The following is an 18,911-nucleotide window of genomic DNA, read 5'->3' as shown; positions in this document are numbered from 1 at the left end:
TACATTGTGATGTGGCTCCTATAACATATCTTCGGTGTATTTAACCCAAGACCACCTGAGCGCAGGTAAAACCACTAATAATTGCATGTGAGGCGCCTTTGAAGCTGCCAAACAAGAAATAGTTCACTAATCTTTTGTGCTTCCATTTATTTCACATGGTTCTCCTGGTATGGTTTACAATCAATATTTTTAAAATTTTACAAAGAATAGAGGCAAAATATTACTCTACTTTTTATTTGTTTTGTTTTTAGGTAAAATTAGAAGAGGCTCTCAATTTAGCAACAGTATTTCACAATTCTCTTCAAGACTTCATTTACTGGTTAACTCAGGCCGAACAGACATTAAATATTTCTTCTCCAGCAAGTCTGATTTTGGATACAGTACTATTTCAGATTGATGAACATAAGGTATGTTTTCTAATATTTTCATATTCCAAATTAATTTTAAATAATACAGTTTGGGCTATTAAAGTCCTAATTTGTAGATGAACACTGTTATGCCCATAGTCACAAATGACAAATACAAAAAGACAAATTCTAGGTATCTGTAGTACATCAGTGAAGATATCTAAACTCCATCCCCATCATTGTTGGTTTGTATTGCTATTGGCCCCCATTGTGCAACAATACCAAACTGCACCCATACTGGAGCCTCCATTTTTTACTTGCAGCGTGCAGTGATTATCATCAGCAGTAAGAAGCTCTATCATCACAAGTGTTTGCTAATATGTCCAAGGACTGCTTAGTAACCAGTGCAATGGTATACTCATGGGCCCCATAGCAGAATTTGGGTAAGGGTACAGCATTGCCTCTCTAGCCTTCAAGAGTCTGTTCATAAGTCTCCACTCTGCTCATGTGACAACAAGGACCATGAGGGGCTGTCTGGCATTGCCAAGCCGCCACTCCTCTGGGCTCCATAGCAGCTGCACTTCCTATAGTGTAGCTCCACCACTGAGTGAACTGAGTAATTGTTAATCCTAGTACTTACACGAAAGTGAAATGCTGTATCAAGGACTGTCTCTATGTTTGGTTCTAGGTATTTGTTACTGAAGTCAACTCACACAGAGATCAGATTATGGAGCTGGATAAAACTGGAACCCATTTAAAATACTTCAGCCAAAAGCAGGATGTGGTATTGATAAAAAATTTGCTGATCAGTGTACAAAACCGGTGGGAAAATGTTATGCAGCGCTCACTAGAAAGAGGACGAGCATTGGACGATGCTCGGAAAAGATCGAAACAGGTACAGTGTATGAGTATGCAAGTGAGTTTTGAGCATCTCTTTGCTGTCATTACTGTCTTTTATGCAATAATGCAGATTGATTTTGATTTGCAATTATGTTTTATTACAGTTCAATGAAGCTTTTAGCAAACTTATGGAATGGCTTGAAGAATCTGAAAAATCCTTAGACTCAGAACTTGAGATTGCAAATGACCCAGACAAGATCAAGACTCAACTGACAATGCATAAGGTCAGTGATCTAAAGATGGGGATAATTCATCAAGACTTACACATGACTGCCAGCGGTGTACTTTATTTGGTGCTAGTGAATTTAATCTATATAATAAAATTGACTACCGATAAAAATGATGTCATCATATTTTAACAATGTAAACATTAAAGACCTATTAGAGTCATCCACCAAACAATATGCCAACCTACATGATCTCTCTCATACTTTCTTGGTAAAAATGCTCCTTATATCTATCAACAATGAAGGGATGGTTGGCTCATGCACCAAACCAGGTACATACCGGGCACGCACCCATCATAGAGACAACTATTGAAAATGCCCTTGCCTTTTTTTAAATTTAGAGCATATCCCTGGCTTGCTATCTCCTCTTTGCTAAAACATATAATTTAGATCCCCAAACAAGTTCAAACTTTGGTTGGGCAAACTTTTTCTAGTGATTATCCTTTTCCCAGCACAGAAACCCACTGATTTCACGTAAACTATTAAATCTTATGTGTTTCCCCACGTGTTAAAAATGCAGAATCTGCATATTAGCGCAGATTTTTCTTCACAGCTTGTGAGTCTACATGTGTGGTTCCTGCAGCTAAACCATGTGCTTAGTTGATTTCCCCCCCTTCAGATGCACAGACTCCCTTGCACTTACACACACACTTACAAAGAAGCACTCTCACAAACACACACACACCACAAACATTTAAATATAACCCCACTAATCAAAACGAAAAGCTGCTGTGAAGGAGCCATGTACACAAACATACAGTAGCAAACCTTTCTGTGGAAGAGAAAACTTGTATTAACTATATTGATCAAGGAATGCCAAGTAGAGTCATACTGCCTTTCTGAATCGCCCTTATCTACCTTCCAAATTGTCTGAGAATGACAAACATGCATAATAATAGCTGAGTCAAGGTGGGCACAGGCTGTGCAGTTATTGACCTGATCAGTCAATTATTGGCTGATTGGACCAATAATTGCACAGTGTATGAGCACCAATTATTGATCTTTTGGACATGAGAAATCTTTCAGCATGCCTGACAGATGAGATAGTTTGTGCTTGGATATTGGTCAGTCCAATACCCAGCACAGGCAGACATACCAATTATCTGACAATATATGGCAAGTATATTGGATGTTTTGAACATTTCATGTAATAGGTCTGTGGATCTGATGGTGAGTTTTATCTGTCAGTGTAAGGCCAGCACAAGCCGCTACCCCTCCCCTAATCATCCTCATACTGCCTACAAAAAGAACTAAATCAGGCACAAGATCTGTGATCCCCAAATTACACGATACATCAATCGCTGATATACCAAACACACAGGAATACAGCATGACTGTTCTAAGTAGCTTTAAAAAACTGAGTGGAAGCAAAGAAAAATGTAAAGTTAATTTTAGAAAAATAATATACACGAGAATAAAAAAAAAAAAAGCCTGGCAACACCAGGCATGACCATCTCCCCTCCCATGCTAATTTGGTACTGCGGGATTACATTAGACATTCAACTTTTACTGTATTATCATTATTATCCGTATTAATATTTAGTACATACAGTATAATGAGTCAGACGTGTATATATCAGTATGGATAAAAGGTGCACAGACATTACATACTAGTACAGACTAAAATAAAGTAAGCTCATGGGAGTTTAGGACATAAACATTAGCTCATTTTCTGACTTTATCGTGAGCTGTAAAAGTTTCAGTATTTTCAGTGTGTGGCCAGAAGGGATGTTAGCTTTCTTTCTCTGTCTTACAGCAGTGTGTAGTGTGTAGGTATTGGCAGGATGTGGAAGCATAAAACCTTCAGCCCTGCTCTCCCCTCTCTTTATACTGCCAGGGGGCTCTTTGGATGGGTTCTGGTCTATTTCCTTTATTTTACAATGGTAGTTTTGCTGTGCTACCAATGACCAATCACACAGTATGACATTATCTGAGCAGTGTCACCAAGGCTCTGACATATTTTCTGAGCCCCTCCCTGACCCAGACAAAGTGTGAGTAGATCCAGCATTGCCGGATCAATAAACAGGCCAGAAGTAATAGAGATACTGTGTTGTGTGTCACTGAACACACAACATATGTGGGTGGGGAGAGAATTAGTGGGTCCTAGTAAGATGTAATTTATACACATATTATTTACAGAGTTGACATTGGACATTGTCCCTGACATACATAATATGATCATATTCAGTACTATTGAAAGGTTAAATTAGACCTTGTTCTATTTTCCCAGTTTCCAGGATTGATATACAGTATGTAGAATTAACCAAAGCATATTGGTGCTGGTAGTACATTACTAATAGGCTAATTGGAATTATTAGTGATCACTGAGATGAATATGGCATTCTAGCTCCCAGCTATTGCAGAACATGGTAATTGTCCATATGGAAGACACACAGGTAGATGTCCCATGTTTAACATCACAAAATAGGTTGCTCGGAGACATTTAGTGCAGGATTCTGTACAGATGTATCTGCTAATTCACACTATGGGGGGAATTCAGCTAGCCTCAATATTTTTTCAAGCACAAAAAAATTGTTTTTTTTCTGTAATTTTTCTCTCTGTGCTGTTCAATTAGACCCACTTTTTGCACCCCAAAAATGATCTATTTTCGGGCAAAACAAATAAAATCAGACCTACGTGTTTTTGCTGCCAACTCTGCGAAAACAGGCTGTTTTTCAGGGATTGTTTTTCTGAGCCTGCTGAGGTCCCGATAAAAGCTACCTGCGACCATGCTTCGGGGCTGATTGTATAGCCCTGGGGGATCAATTAGCCCGTGGTAAATAACTGCAGCTAATTGAATTCCCCCCCTACATTTCCATACTCTTATGAAATGTTGGCGATTGGTACTGTATTGTATAAAGAATAAAGTCTTGTGTTACCAACTTATAACATAACATCAGCATAATATGTTACAGTATAATCCTATGTCTTAGTCTTGCAGAAAGAAAGAAACACAGAAAGAACAAAATCCAATAGAATTCAGCTTTTTAAATGATTTATTTATTTATTTATTTATTAACAGTTTCTTATATAGCACAGCATATTCCGTTGCGCTTTACAATTAGAACAACAGTAATAGAACAAAACTGGGTAAAAACAAACATATAGAGGTAGGAAGGCCCTACTCGCAAGCTTACAATCTAAATTGTTAAATTGTTTCTACAACTCACAATGTAGACATCTTGGTGGAATTAGCAGGAATTACTAAACCATAAGTGCTAGATTATGGATCACACATCAGATGTTCTCCTCTTAGCCTGCGGTCAGCATATAGGCTGATGGATGAATATAGAAAGTGCAGAATTTTTTCATATAAAATTGTTTCTTTTGACTCAGCTTCCTCTGATGGCCAGCCAATACATTAAGTAATATGTATATTGTATCACACCACTAAAATAAAAATAAGATTCCTCTGGCACACCCTAGAACCAAGCTAATAACGTAATCTGTACTATATCTCTCTGCACAAGACTGTAGCACATGGGTCTGTAAGAGCCACTCTATGAGTAAAAGTTTCCATCTGAACATTGCTAACATGATGTATTGCAGTTATGTATTCTCCATCTTGATTTACATATTTATTGTTCCAGTTCTTTTGTTGCCAAAAGGATCTGTCTCACATTCCACGTAGCAGTATACAGCATGTCTCTTGTAGCAACTGTTGTCTGTCGGGATTCCGGCGCCGGTATACTGTGCGCCGGGACCCCGACAGCCAGCAAACTGAAGACCACCCGTTCTACTGTCTCCTATACCTTCTGCATGTGGAATGAGTAAAATGGCTTCTTTATTGCAATCCACAGGAATTCCAGAGAACCCTGGGCGCCAAGCATTCAGTATACGACACCACCACTAGAAGTGGGCGCTCGCTGAAAGAAAAGGCAACACTATGTGATGACATCCAGAAACTAGATGACATGCTGAGTGAGATAAGAGACAAATGGGATACTGTCTGTGGGAAATCAGTGGAAAGGTAAATTGTCCATCACTTGCAATGCGATTTGAATACATGTTGAAATATATAAGGATGTGTCCTCATACATTTTGCCTCCTGCCTTGACAGGTCCCGTGCAGTTTGGTTAGTGTCGGGAATCTTTTTTGCTAAAAATGCTTCTTATTCGCATCGCTATGCGAAAAGGATGCCCAAGCAGACTCTGATTAAAATGATATGCGGCATGCCTATATTCTGTGTGCATCTGTGGCTGTAACTGCATATGAAATGCTACGTCTCACTTCCTATGCAGATTCAGCCTCGGGCACATACGGAATATAGGCATGCCACATATAATTTTAATCAGCATAAGATGCTCGTGCGTCCTATTCGCATCATTTTGTGATTAAGACGCATTTTAACCAAAAAAGTCGCTCTGCGCTACTGACTTACACCATGGCACGGCATGACTAGAAGGGCTGTTTAACGTGCAGGGAGGCTAGATGTGAGCAGACACAGCTGTACCTAGAACCTTTATTGATAAGGCACAAAGCATATTTTGAACTGTGTGTAGCACATGTACAATTTGTAGCAATCTGTAAAAGTGTCTGCAACTATTGTTCAGTGTGTTTTTTCATTGTGAGGATGGACAGGATCCACTAGTAAATCCAGGTACAGCATAAGGGTGTCACAACTGAGGGCCTGAGTTGACGGGAGGCAACCTCAGTTGTAGGGGCTGAGATGTAACGGAACCTGGGAGGTTGTATCAGACCCCTAGACATGTAAGTAACATGTAGAATAACTGCCCGAAGGCGTGACCACGACAACCAGGATAAAAGTCAATGATGTTTATTATGACAAACTCCGTAACACAGCAGAAAATAAGAAAACATAAAAGTCAGCAGGGCAATAATACAGTTCCTGGGTACTACAGGGTGGCAAGGGCCACAGGCACTGGTAGTGTGAGACAGTTCTAATAATCTTCTAGTTGGAAAGTCCTTACCAGGCCTGACTGTAGCAATGGAGAGAACCCAGGATCGTACCAGCTGGTGTTCCAGGAAAGGCTGGGCTGCTGAAGGTAAAACGGCTGCTGTGGATACTGGCTGGAACCAGACTGTTGTTGGTACGGAGTGGATACTGGCTGGAACCAGTTAAATAATAAACGAACTTGAGAGCGATGAAATAATAATACCGGTGGAGAGTGGTAAACTGCAGAAAGGACACCGGCCCTTTAAGGGAAGCTGTACACTGCTGGAAGCTGGGCTGGAAGCAGGTGATTGACTTGAGAGCGATGAAATAATAATACCGGTGGAGAGTGGTAAACTGCAGAAAGGACACCGGCCCTTTAAGAGAAGTTGTACACTGCTGGAAGCTCGGCTGGAAGCAGGTGATTGCTGTAGCTGGAAACAGGTGAGTCCAGAATGGATCGGAGAGTCAGGCTACACCGCAGATGGAATGCTGGTGCGGGTCTCTATAGCAGAAGTCTGGAGACAGGAGCTGGAACCTGGAAGACAACCACAGGAGAGAGACAAACTGGAACTAGGTTAGACAACCAAAGCACTGACGCCTTCCTTGTTCAGGCACAGCTTACTTATACCTGCAGCAAGGAAGGGGTTGGCTAGGCAATTATGCAAATCAACAATACAGACAGCAGATTGGTGGAAATGATCAGATGACAAAAACCAAGATGGCTGCGCCCATGCAGACACTTGGAGGGAAGTTTGGTTTGTAATCCATGTGAGAATTGAAACAGTAATGGCGACGCCGGCCACAGGAGACAGGAGACACCAGACTGACAAGCGCACATTTAACCACGCGGGCACAGCGGAGGCCGCGGCTGATGAAATCACCACTCTGACATTCTGCATGTGGAAACTCAGAAACAGCGGGATCCGGTCCTGGAATGCTGAGCCAGCCTTAGGAGGCACCTGAAGGGTAAGTAATGGCGTCCAGATACCCGGATCGTGACAGCACCCCCCCTTTAGGAGTGGCCCCAGGACACTTCTTAGGCTTTAAAGGAAACTTTGCGTGGAAATTTCGGACCAAGGCAGGAGCATGGACGTCTGAGGCATTGGTCCAAGAGCGTTCTTCAGGACCATAGCCCTTCCAGTCAATGAGGTATTGTAACTGACCGTAACGGAAACGTGAGTCCAAAATCTTGGCCACCTCGTACTCGACTCCCCGTTGAGTCTGAACTTTGGGAGCTGGAGGAAGTGCGGAATGAAACCGATTCAGGATCAGCGGTTTCAACAAAGAAACATGAAATGTCCTGGGTATTTTCAAGAAGGATGGTAACTGTAACCTGTAGGCAACAGGATTGATGACTTGTTCAATCTTGAAGGGTCCGATGTAGCGAGGTGCAAATTTCATGCTGGGAACTCTCAACCTCAAATTCTTCGTGGACAACCACACACGATCACCCACCTTGAGAGCAGGAACCGCTCTACGCTTCCTATCGGCAAACTTTTTATACCTGAATGAGGCTTTAAGCAGGGCTGCGCGGACGTTCTTCCAGTTATTTGAAAACTGACGCAAGGTGACATCCACTGCTGGAACAGAAGTTGCGGGAAGCGGTTGGAATTCTGGGACTTTAGGGTGGAATCCATAATTAATGAAGAATGGTGTAGAAGAAGATGAGGAATGGTATTGATTGTTGTGGCTGAACTCGGCCCAAGGAAGGAGTTGAACCCAGTCATCTTGAGAGGAAGACACATATATACGGAGGAAGGCCTCCAAGTCCTGATTCACCCTCTCGGTTTGACCATTGGTCTGAGGATGGTAAGCCGTGGAAAACTTTAACTTGACTTGGAGGGCTTGACACAAACTTCGCCAAAATTTGGCTACAAATTGTACTCCACGATCCGAGATGATCTCTTCAGGAAGACCGTGAAGTCGGAAGATCTCTTGTATAAACACTTGAGCCAACTTGGAAGCTGACGGAAGACCGGTGAGAGGGATGAAATGTGCCATCTTGGTGAACCGGTCAACTACCACCCAGATGGTATTAAACTTGTTGCAGATAGGTAGATCGGAAACAAAGTCCATCGACAAATGGGTCCATGGTCGACGGGGAACAGATAATGGAACCAGTTGCCCCGCAGGCGACTGGCGGGAGACTTTGTGTTGGGCACACTTTGGGCAGGAGGCAATAAATTCCGTAACGTCCTTTTTCAGAGTTGGCCACCAGTAGGACCTAGAAATAAATTCAAGGGTTTTCTGAATGCCTGTATGTCCAGCAAAACGGGAAGCATGGGCCCAATGCATGAGCTTCTTCCTTAGAACTGGCTTAACAAAACTTTTCCCTGGTGGAGGCGTAGAGTCCATCCCTACCGTGGAGAATGCCAACGGATTAATAATAGGATGCTTGTCTGCAGACTCGGACTCATTTTCTTGCTCCCATGAGCGGGAAAGGGCATCGGCCTTACGATTCTGAGAACCCGGACAGAACTGGAGTTTAAAGTCAAATCTGGAAAAGAAAAGTGCCCATCTGGCCTGACGAGGGTTGAGACATTGTGCGCCTTTGAGATATAAAAGATTTTTGTGGTCGGTAAGTATGGTGATTGAGTGGGAAGCTCCCTCCAACAGGTATCTCCACTCCTCCAGAGCGAGCTTGATGGCTAGCAACTCCTGATCGCCAATGGCATAGTTGCGCTCAGCTGGGGAGAACTTCCGGGAGAAGAAACTGCAAGGATGTAGATGTCCATCTTTGGCCCTCTGGGATAACACTGCTCCTACTCCAACGGAGGAGGCATCTACCTCTAAGATAAAAGGAGAGTCGGTGTCAGGCTGTTTCAGAACTGGTGCAGAGATGAACCGTTGCTTCAGAAGGTGAAAGGCCTGTGTAGCTTCCTCGGACCACTTGGACGGATTAGCACCTTTCTTGGTTAATGCAGTGATAGGCGCCACAATGGTGGAAAAGTCTCGTATAAATTTTCTATAATAATTGGCGAACCCTAAGAACCTCTGGACCCCTTTGAGGCTTAAGGGTATAGGCCAATTCTGGATTGCTTGGAGTTTCTCAGGATCCATCTCTAGTCCGGAACCGGACACAATGTAACCTAGAAACGGAATGGTTTTAACTTCAAACACACACTTCTCCAATTTACAATAGAGGTGATTGACACGGAGACGGGAAAGAACCTCTTTTACCCAGAAACGATGATCTTCGAGATTATTAGCAAAGATGAGGATGTCGTCTAGATAAACCACGACATGGCGGTACAAGATGTCCCTGAAGATCTCATTCACGAAGTGCTGGAAGACTGCTGGAGCGTTGCTCAATCCGAAGGGCATGACGAGGTACTCATAATGTCCGTCACGGGTGTTAAAGGCGGTCTTCCACTCGTCACCCTCACGGATTCGGATGAGATTGTAGGCACCCCTCAAGTCCAGCTTTGTGAAAATGGTTGCACCACTAACTCTATCAAAGAGCTCAGTAATCAGGGGTAAAGGGTATCGGTTCTTGACGGTAATGTCGTTCAGACCCCTGTAGTCGATGCACGGACGCAGACCACCGTCTTTCTTCTTAACGAAGAAGAAGCCTGCGCCGGCTGGAGAAGAAGATGGTCGGATGAAACCCTTCGCCAGGTTCTCTTTGATGTACTCTTCCATGGAGTGTGTCTCGGGCAGAGACAACGGATAAGTTCGGCCTCGCGGTGGAACCTTCCCTGGAATGAGGTCGATTGGGCAGTCCCATTCTCTATGAGGAGGAAGGATATCAGCAGAGGCTTTACTGAACACATCCGTGAAGTCTTGATATGGAGGAGGCGGAACATCAGTTGACCTGGGGAAGGAAGAACAAACAGGAAGAACTTTGGCTAAACAAGTCTCAGCACAGGAGGGACCCCATGCCAGTATTTGCGTAGTCGTCCAGTCAATTGATGGGTTGTGGAGACGGAGCCATGGAAGGCCTAAAACCACTGGATGTGTGGCTCTTGGAATCACTAAAAAAGAAATATACTCAGAATGAAGAACTCCCACTCTCAGACGAACTGGAAGAGTCCTTAAGGAAATGACTGCGTCAAAAATCTTGCTGCCATCCACGGCAGTCAAAGAGATGGACGAGGACAGTCTCTCGGTGGGTAGGGACCACCGTTTAACATAAGCTTCGGTTATGAAATTCCCAGCTGCTCCGGAATCAAGGAGGGCAATGACGTTCCTGTAACGTTGAGCAATTTGGAGCGACACTGGGAGGTTACAGTCATGAGGAGATGGAGAGGAGATCATCACTCCTAGCCGGCCCTCTCCTTGGCGAACTAGGATCTGGAGTCCCGGACGTTTGGGACAGGCATTGATAGTGTGCGACGGAGCTGCACAGTAGAGACAGAGAGACTCAGAGAGACGTTTTCGGCGCTCAGCAGGAGATAGACGGGAACGACTAATTTGCATAGGCTCATCCTTGGATGGAGATGGTTGACGAGAAGGAGGAGCAGAAGATTTAGGAGTAGATGATCTTCCTCGCTCGGTTGCTCTCTCTCTAAAACGTAGATCAACCTTCGTGCAAAGAGAAATTAGCTCATCCAACTTAGAGGGCAAGTCTCTGGTAGCTAACTCATCCTTGATGCGTTCTGATAAGCCATGCCAGAATGCAGCATACAGGGCCTCGTCGTTCCATGCCAGTTCGGATGCCAGGATTTTAAACTGTATAAGATACTGTCCCACGGTACGTGTTCCCTGGCGTAAACGAAGAATCTCAGATGAAGCAGATGTTATCCGGCCTGGCTCGTCGAAGATGCGCCTGAATGTAGCTACAAAGTCAGTATAGGAGGATAGCAGGGGATCAGACTTCTCCCATAAAGGTGATGCCCAGTCAAGGGCTGAGCCACAGAGAAGGGAGATGATATAGGCAATTTTGGTACGGTCACTGAAGAAATTGCCAGGTAGAAGCTCAAAGTGGATTTCACATTGATTGAGAAATCCCCTGCAGAACCTTGGAGATCCATCAAATTTTGCTGGCGTTGGAAGATGAAGATGTGGACTGGAAATGGGTAAGGTGGGTGGGGTTACAGCTGGTGTCACTGTAGTGGACGCACCGGACGTGCCAGGTCCACGGAGGGTCGTTTGAATCCCATCCAGCCGTGTGGAGAGATCCTGGAGACAGCGGATGATGTGGCCCTGTGCAGCCTCCTGATGTTCAAGTCGGGCTGCCAGTTCTTGCATCGGCCTGGCCGCTTGATCCTGGTCTCCGGCTGGATTCATTAGGTCAGTGCTTACTGTCACAACTGAGGGCCTGAGTTGACGGGAGGCAACCTCAGTTGTAGGGGCTGAGATGTAACGGAACCTGGGAGGTTGTATCAGACCCCTAGACATGTAAGTAACATGTAGAATAACTGCCCGAAGGCGTGACCACGACAACCAGGATAAAAGTCAATGATGTTTATTATGACAAACTCCGTAACACAGCAGAAAATAAGAAAACATAAAAGTCAGCAGGGCAATAATACAGTTCCTGGGTACTACAGGGTGGCAAGGGCCACAGGCACTGGTAGTGTGAGACAGTTCTAATAATCTTCTAGTTGGAAAGTCCTTACCAGGCCTGACTGTAGCAATGGAGAGAACCCAGGATCGTACCAGCTGGTGTTCCAGGAAAGGCTGGGCTGCTGAAGGTAAAACGGCTGCTGTGGATACTGGCTGGAACCAGACTGTTGTTGGTACGGAGTGGATACTGGCTGGAACCAGTTAAATAATAAACGAACTTGAGAGCGATGAAATAATAATACCGGTGGAGAGTGGTAAACTGCAGAAAGGACACCGGCCCTTTAAGGGAAGCTGTACACTGCTGGAAGCTGGGCTGGAAGCAGGTGATTGACTTGAGAGCGATGAAATAATAATACCGGTGGAGAGTGGTAAACTGCAGAAAGGACACCGGCCCTTTAAGAGAAGTTGTACACTGCTGGAAGCTCGGCTGGAAGCAGGTGATTGCTGTAGCTGGAAACAGGTGAGTCCAGAATGGATCGGAGAGTCAGGCTACACCGCAGATGGAATGCTGGTGCGGGTCTCTATAGCAGAAGTCTGGAGACAGGAGCTGGAACCTGGAAGACAACCACAGGAGAGAGACAAACTGGAACTAGGTTAGACAACCAAAGCACTGAAGCCTTCCTTGTTCAGGCACAGCTTACTTATACCTGCAGCAAGGAAGGGGTTGGCTAGGCAATTATGCAAATCAACAATACAGACAGCAGATTGGTGGAAATGATCAGATGACAAAAACCAAGATGGCTGCGCCCATGCAGACACTTGGAGGGAAGTTTGGTTTGTAATCCATGTGAGAATTGAAACAGTAATGGCGACGCCGGCCACAGGAGACAGGAGACACCAGACTGACAAGCGCACATTTAACCACGCGGGCACAGCGGAGGCCGCGGCTGATGAAATCACCACTCTGACATTCTGCATGTGGAAACTCAGAAACAGCGGGATCCGGTCCTGGAATGCTGAGCCAGCCTTAGGAGGCACCTGAAGGGTAAGTAATGGCGTCCAGATACCCGGATCGTGACAAAGGGCTTACTGTAGGATTCAGCATTAGGAGCGTGATACAAAGTTCTGTGTAAGCCAGACATAATTGCTCCTGCACTCTGTGTTCAGACCTTGATGCGCATATTACTATGTATGCAGGGTTACACACATCTCTGTTGTGGACCACTCCATATACCTGTAATATGTATGGTTTCTTAGCCATCATCATCATCATCGGTGTGCACTTGAAAATATGTGTGGACACAACCATAATAGCTGGCAAATCCATCCTACAATCTGTATTAACTTAATGCCAACACCCCATTACCACCCAGTTAACTCTTTCAGGTACAAGTGGAGAGTCACCTGAGTTGCATACTCTTCTGCATCTCTTGTACTTGCATACACTCGGCTTCAGACTATTTACAGTGTGAAAAAAACGTAAGATATGTCTGCAAAACTGACTCGCGCTCAGTGCTGCCTCAAATCCACTTAGAGTATGTTACTTAGAATACACAGTATACACTCTAAATAACAACATATTGTTATCATGTTGATAGTTTAGTCATGTCAGGTGTTAAATACAAATAACATTTTTGGCGAGATTCAACTGTTATCGCCCTCTATCTCTTGTCTAAATTGACGGGAGATTGCAGGGGGCGATATACAAATGTCCCCCATTTTCGCTGTAATCGCAGCCACAGCAGTCAGATTTAGCCGCGTAATGCGGCTAAACCCGACTAAACTATTGGGAGAGACGCAAAAAGTCCCATTTGGGCACCCAAATTGGTCACTTTTTGCGCATTTTAGCTTGCCATCCCCAGGGCGATAGAGGTTGGGATGGGGGACAGACATTCAAAATTCCGCCCTTTGAATGTAAACCACTAATGCATTTATTTCCCAGTTAGGGGAGACGCATTTCCCTCCATGCTTCTGTACTGAGTAATTCTTCGGTGCAGCACTCTCAGTATACTGTAAGGTCTGATGTGTGGAAGTTGCAGAATTCCATAATTCTTCTATCTATACAGTCTGGCAGGTGTATTAGGGAGCAGGCGGGATGAGGGTATGACAAATGGTACGTCCCAAAGATCGGACACTTACCCTTTTGCTTGTTTGTGATAGGAAGGTATAACAATATTTATGTTTTTTTCTGAATGGATATCTCAATTTCTGTTTTATCACTGTGATAAAAATACTGTACAAGCAAGATGCAATGAGTAGTGAGGTTTCCTGGCCAGCCGTCTGGCAGCTGTGATGCTACTGCAAGCTGTAACACTTTGTTTTTTTAAGTTTTAAAATTGTTATGTATCTTTCACATATATCTTTGTGGAATTACACAACTGCCATTCCGTTTGTTTCATAACCAGTTTTATGTATTTTGTTTTAAAAAGTTTATTCCCTTATCTTACATGAAAGATAGAGCCATACTACATTGTTTGACAAAACAGCACATCATTTACATTGGGTCAGATATTTCATATACAGATGGATCCGCTCTCATCTCTAGCAGCTCCATCGCAAACATGCACTCCCGGCGTGACTTCGTTACAGCGAATGGTGCGCGTCACGGATGCACATGCGGCCCAGACGCTGCGATAGGTGCGCCTAAGCGGGTGCGCCCCGGCACAGACAGAGCCACGATTAGCGTGGCCCAATCGGTATAAGATTCTGTGTGATGATTACAGTATGTGTCGCTTAGGAGATGTTTCGTTCAATGTTTTCCTAGTTAATAAAATTACATAAAACCATTCCTTTGAAATTGGGACAATGTGAATGTCTAAAGCAGGGGTGGCCAACCAGTCAGAGACAAAGAGCCAAGAAATCTTGTTAGGTACATCAAAGAGCCGACTTCGACCCGAAGGCGCACTTGCAAAAATGGGGTGTGACCTTGTGCCTGCTAGGCCACGCCCCTGTTATAAAATACATTGAAAAAGCCAGATCCAACATAAAATACAATGAAAAAGCCACTTCTACATCAAATAATTGAAAAAGCCAGATCCGCAGAAAATATATTGAAAAGCCAGATTCACATAATACACTTCAGTTCTCCCATGTGTCACTCCAGCCAGCAGCCGCCTGTGTCATTCCAGCCAGCACCCGCTTGTGTCACTCCAGCCAGCACCCTCCTGTGTGTATTTGGCTCCCTCAGTTCTCAGTCTACATAGTGCTGCTGCATGTCTGGCTGAAGTGAAGCGGTTTACAGATCTCTTGTGGTCACGTGACTTTGAGTGTTGGGAGCCACATTTGAATGAAGAAAGAGCCGCACGTGGCTCAAGAGCCACGCGTTGGCCACCACTGATCTAAAGCATTTCTGAATAAAACAGTACACAATACATATACTGTTCAGTGGGGGTAATTCAGACGTGGGCGAACAGATCTGAACTGCGCATGCGTATGCACCGCAATGCGCAGGCGCGATGGACGGCTGCAAAGTGGATCGCCGGTCAGTGACGGGTATGTGCGAAGGATCCATTCGCACGGGCGTTCGCAAGGAGATTGACAGGAAGAGGACGTTTGACAACTGACCATTTTCAGGGAGTGTCTGGAAAAATGCAGGTGGGACCAAGCGTTTGAGGGGAGGGTGTCTGACGTCAAATCCGGCCCGATCAGCCTTAGGTGATCGCAGCGGCTGAGAATATCCTGTCTGGGCAGAGACTGCACAAAATCAGTGTGTGCAGCTCTGCTACACATGCGTTCACACACTTGCACAGCGAAAATACATTCCCCCTGTAGGCGGCGACTATCTGATCGCAGGGCTGCAAAAATCGCTGCCTAGCAATCAGGTCTGAATTATCCCCAGTAAGCGGACTTTCAACGCAATTTCTGTTTGGTTTAGACAAAACAAGCTTGAAGAGGCGCTACTGTTTTCCGGCCAGTTCACCGACGCCCTACAGGCCCTTATTGATTGGCTATACAGAGTGGAGCCGCAACTAGCTGAAGATCAGCCCGTTCACGGAGACATTGACATTGTGATGAATCTCATTGACAACCACAAAGTAAAGTTTACCTTAGTTTTATATTGAAAGTTAATTATCACATTGTACTGTTGACATAAGTATAATAGCAAACTTTTCTTATATTTTAGTCGTATTATTATTGATTTATTTTACACTAGTGTTTTGGAACGAATGTATTCGCAAATGATTAATCTTCAGTTATGGCGCACCAATCGCTAGAATTAATATAAGGTATTTCTTTCCTTAGGTTTTTCAAAAAGAGTTGGGGAAAAGAAGCAGCAGTATCCAGGCCCTGAAGCGTTCAGCTAGAGAGTTAATTGAAGGAAGTCGTGATGACTCTTCTTGGGTGAAAGCCCAAATGCAGGAATTAAGCACCCGCTGGGAAACTGTGTGCACTTTATCTGTGTCCAAGCAGACCCGACTAGAAGAAGCACTGCGCCAGGTGGGTTCAAAGAGGATTCATACATTAGTCATGACCAGTATTCCTGGCTTGTGCTACATTTATGAGGTCAGGCCTTACCAAGCGTAGACTGGATGCCTCTGCACTCAGCACTGCCTCCAGACAGGTTACACTAGTGCAAACTATAGCATGATGGTTCATGTAAATGTGTGCTAGAAGACGACTTACCCTATTTATAAATCACATAGTTATCATTTAGATACATTTAGATGCTGGTGTTTTTCTATGAGGTGATTATGTGCATGTACAAAGGAGTGATTGATTATTTTGGTGTGTAAGTGCATAGTTTAATCAAAGGGAACCTGCTTATTATAACCCTGCCCTTATCAGCGTATGTCTTGTTGCAGGCGGAGGAGTTCCACTCTGCAGTTCATGTCCTCCTGGAATGGCTGGCAGAGGCAGAACAAGCCTTGAGATTCCACGGTGTCCTCCCTGATGATGAAGAGTCTCTGAAGTCTCTAATGGAGCAGCACAAGGTGAGCAGAAAGCTGCTTCTTAGTCAAACCAGTAAAAAAGTTTTGTGAAGTAAAGGCCACCGTCCTATTCTAGCTCTGTGTATGAGAACATACTGTAAACACGTGAGTAATAAAAAGATCACCAGCTTCCAAGACGGCTTTATTAGGGAAAGGCATTTTAAATGACAACATGCGTGATGTTTATTTTGGAAAGGCTGTATGGAATGGAAAGAAAATAGAAGTGTTACTTCGTAGAACATTCATCTCCTCATTATTCTGTGCAATTCCTCCAACACTGTAGTTATAATTTGCTTACTAAACCTTTACAAGTCAGTGCAGTTTCTTGCTGGGAATGTTATGCAGTCCTTCTTTAGATGATTTGTGGTAGGAATGGTGTTTTTATGTAAAGTGTTGTTGATAATAATGGTGTATCATGTGTAGAAGACTGGTACCAGCGGGTTCACTACGATATGCCGGCAGTCGGGCTCCCGGCGACCAGCATACCGGCGGCGGGAGCCTGACCACCGGCATACCGACAGCGTGGTGAGCGCAAATGATCCCCTTGTGGGCTCGCTGCACTCGCCACGCTACAGGCACGGTGGCGCGCTACGTGCGCCACGCTATTTTATTCTCCCTCCAGGGGGGTCGTGGACCCCCACGAGGGAGAATAAGTGTCGGTATGCCGGCTGTCGGGATCCCGGCGCCGGTATACTGTGCGCCGGGATCCCGTCAGTCGGCATACTGAAGACCACCCGTACCAGCTGTAGTCCCCTGTGAAAAATGTTTGAGGACAAAGCAATATATATATGTTAGTACCAGTGCCGTAACTAGGCATTTTAGCGCTGTGTGCAAGAAACGACAGTGGCGCCCCCCCCCATGTAAGACAGGGGCAGTGCGCGCCGTAGGCGTGTGAAAAATTTAGAGGGGCGTGGCTTCATGGGGAAGGGGCGTGGCCACAAAATAATAGCAATTCATACTACGGTGCACAGTAGTCTACATTATTCAAATTACGCTGCACAGTAGCGCCACTACACCAGGTAGAGCCCCTTTTATACATTACAGCAGACAGCGTCCCCCTTTTGACACATTACAGCAGACAGTCCCCCTTTTTACGCATTACAGCAGACAGCGTCCCCGTTTATACACATTACGGCAGACGGTGTCCCCCTTTATACACATTGCGGCAGCCAGGCCCCCTTTTTACACATTACGGGAGCCAGTCCCCCTTTTTACACATTGCGGCAGCCAGGCCCCCTTTTTACACATTACGGCAGACAGTCCCCCTTTTTACACATTGCGGCAGCCAGTCCCCCTTTTTACACATTGCAGCAGCCAGTCCCCCTTTTTACACATTGCGGCAGACAGTCCCCCTTTTTACACAATGCGGCAGCCAGTCCCCCTTTTTACACATTGCGGCAGCCAGTCCCCCTTTTTACACAATGCGGCAGCAAGGACCCCTTTTTACACAATGCGGCAGCCAGGACCCCTTTTTACACATTGCGGCAGCCAGTCCCCCTTTTTACACATTATGGCAGACGGTGTCCCCCTAAAAGAGAGAGAGAGAGAGAGAGAGAGAGAGAGAGATACTTACCTGACAGGCTCCTCGTGCTGGCAGCTCCCTCGGTGCAGGCAGTGAGATGAGAAGGAAGAGGAGGGAGGGGGAGCAGGGAGCCGCAGCAGCGCTATTTGATTGGTAGTAAGCGCCGCTGCAGCATCCCCCTCTTCTTCTGTATTGGCTGCCTGGCGCTGCTGTGGATGCTGGGATGAAGGAACCGCATCCCAGCATCCATAGCAGCGCCGGGCAGCCAATACAGAAGGAGAGGGGGATGCTGCAGCGGCGCTTACTACCAATCAAATAGCGCTGCTGCAGCTCCCCCTCCCTCCTCCTCCTTCTCTCCGCTGCTCGGCGCTTCTGTCTTCCCCTCCACAGCGCGGCGGCGGCGCACACAGCAGAGGCGGCATGTAATGAGTCAATTTGACTCATTACATGCCGCTGGCCATTGCGCCCTCAGGGCAACTGCGCTGTGTGCCAAGCCCCCTTGGCACACACGTAGTTACGGCCCTGGTTAGTACTATTAAGCAGGCCACAGCCTCTGTGGAACATACGTTAGGTAATTTCTACCACTTTCATTGTGTTTGGGACAGTAGTAATACTTTTGCCATATTAAAATCTTATATGGAG

The 18,911-nt window shown here is 45.3% G+C and overlaps 1 protein-coding gene across 1 annotated transcript in view; it reads left to right on the top strand.

The window, feature by feature from the left end:
• The window catches only part of DST (dystonin), a 1,076,884-nt gene that overhangs the window by 1,011,980 nt on the left and 45,993 nt on the right, over positions 1-18,911 (top strand). Inside the window, exons 76-82 of the mRNA XM_063919308.1 lie at positions 252-407; positions 1,036-1,242; positions 1,352-1,471; positions 5,275-5,444; positions 15,694-15,853; positions 16,062-16,256; positions 16,622-16,750. Coding sequence (XP_063775378.1) covers positions 252-407; positions 1,036-1,242; positions 1,352-1,471; positions 5,275-5,444; positions 15,694-15,853; positions 16,062-16,256; positions 16,622-16,750 — 1,137 coding nt within the window. The remainder of the gene's footprint in view (positions 1-251; positions 408-1,035; positions 1,243-1,351; positions 1,472-5,274; positions 5,445-15,693; positions 15,854-16,061; positions 16,257-16,621; positions 16,751-18,911) is intronic.

The sequence above is a fragment of the Pseudophryne corroboree genome, chromosome 4 (assembly GCF_028390025.1).
Source record: "Pseudophryne corroboree isolate aPseCor3 chromosome 4, aPseCor3.hap2, whole genome shotgun sequence".
Lineage (NCBI taxonomy): Eukaryota > Metazoa > Chordata > Amphibia > Anura > Myobatrachidae > Pseudophryne > Pseudophryne corroboree.
Note: the sequence above shows the minus strand (reverse complement) of the source record. Positions and strands in the feature narration are given on the sequence as shown.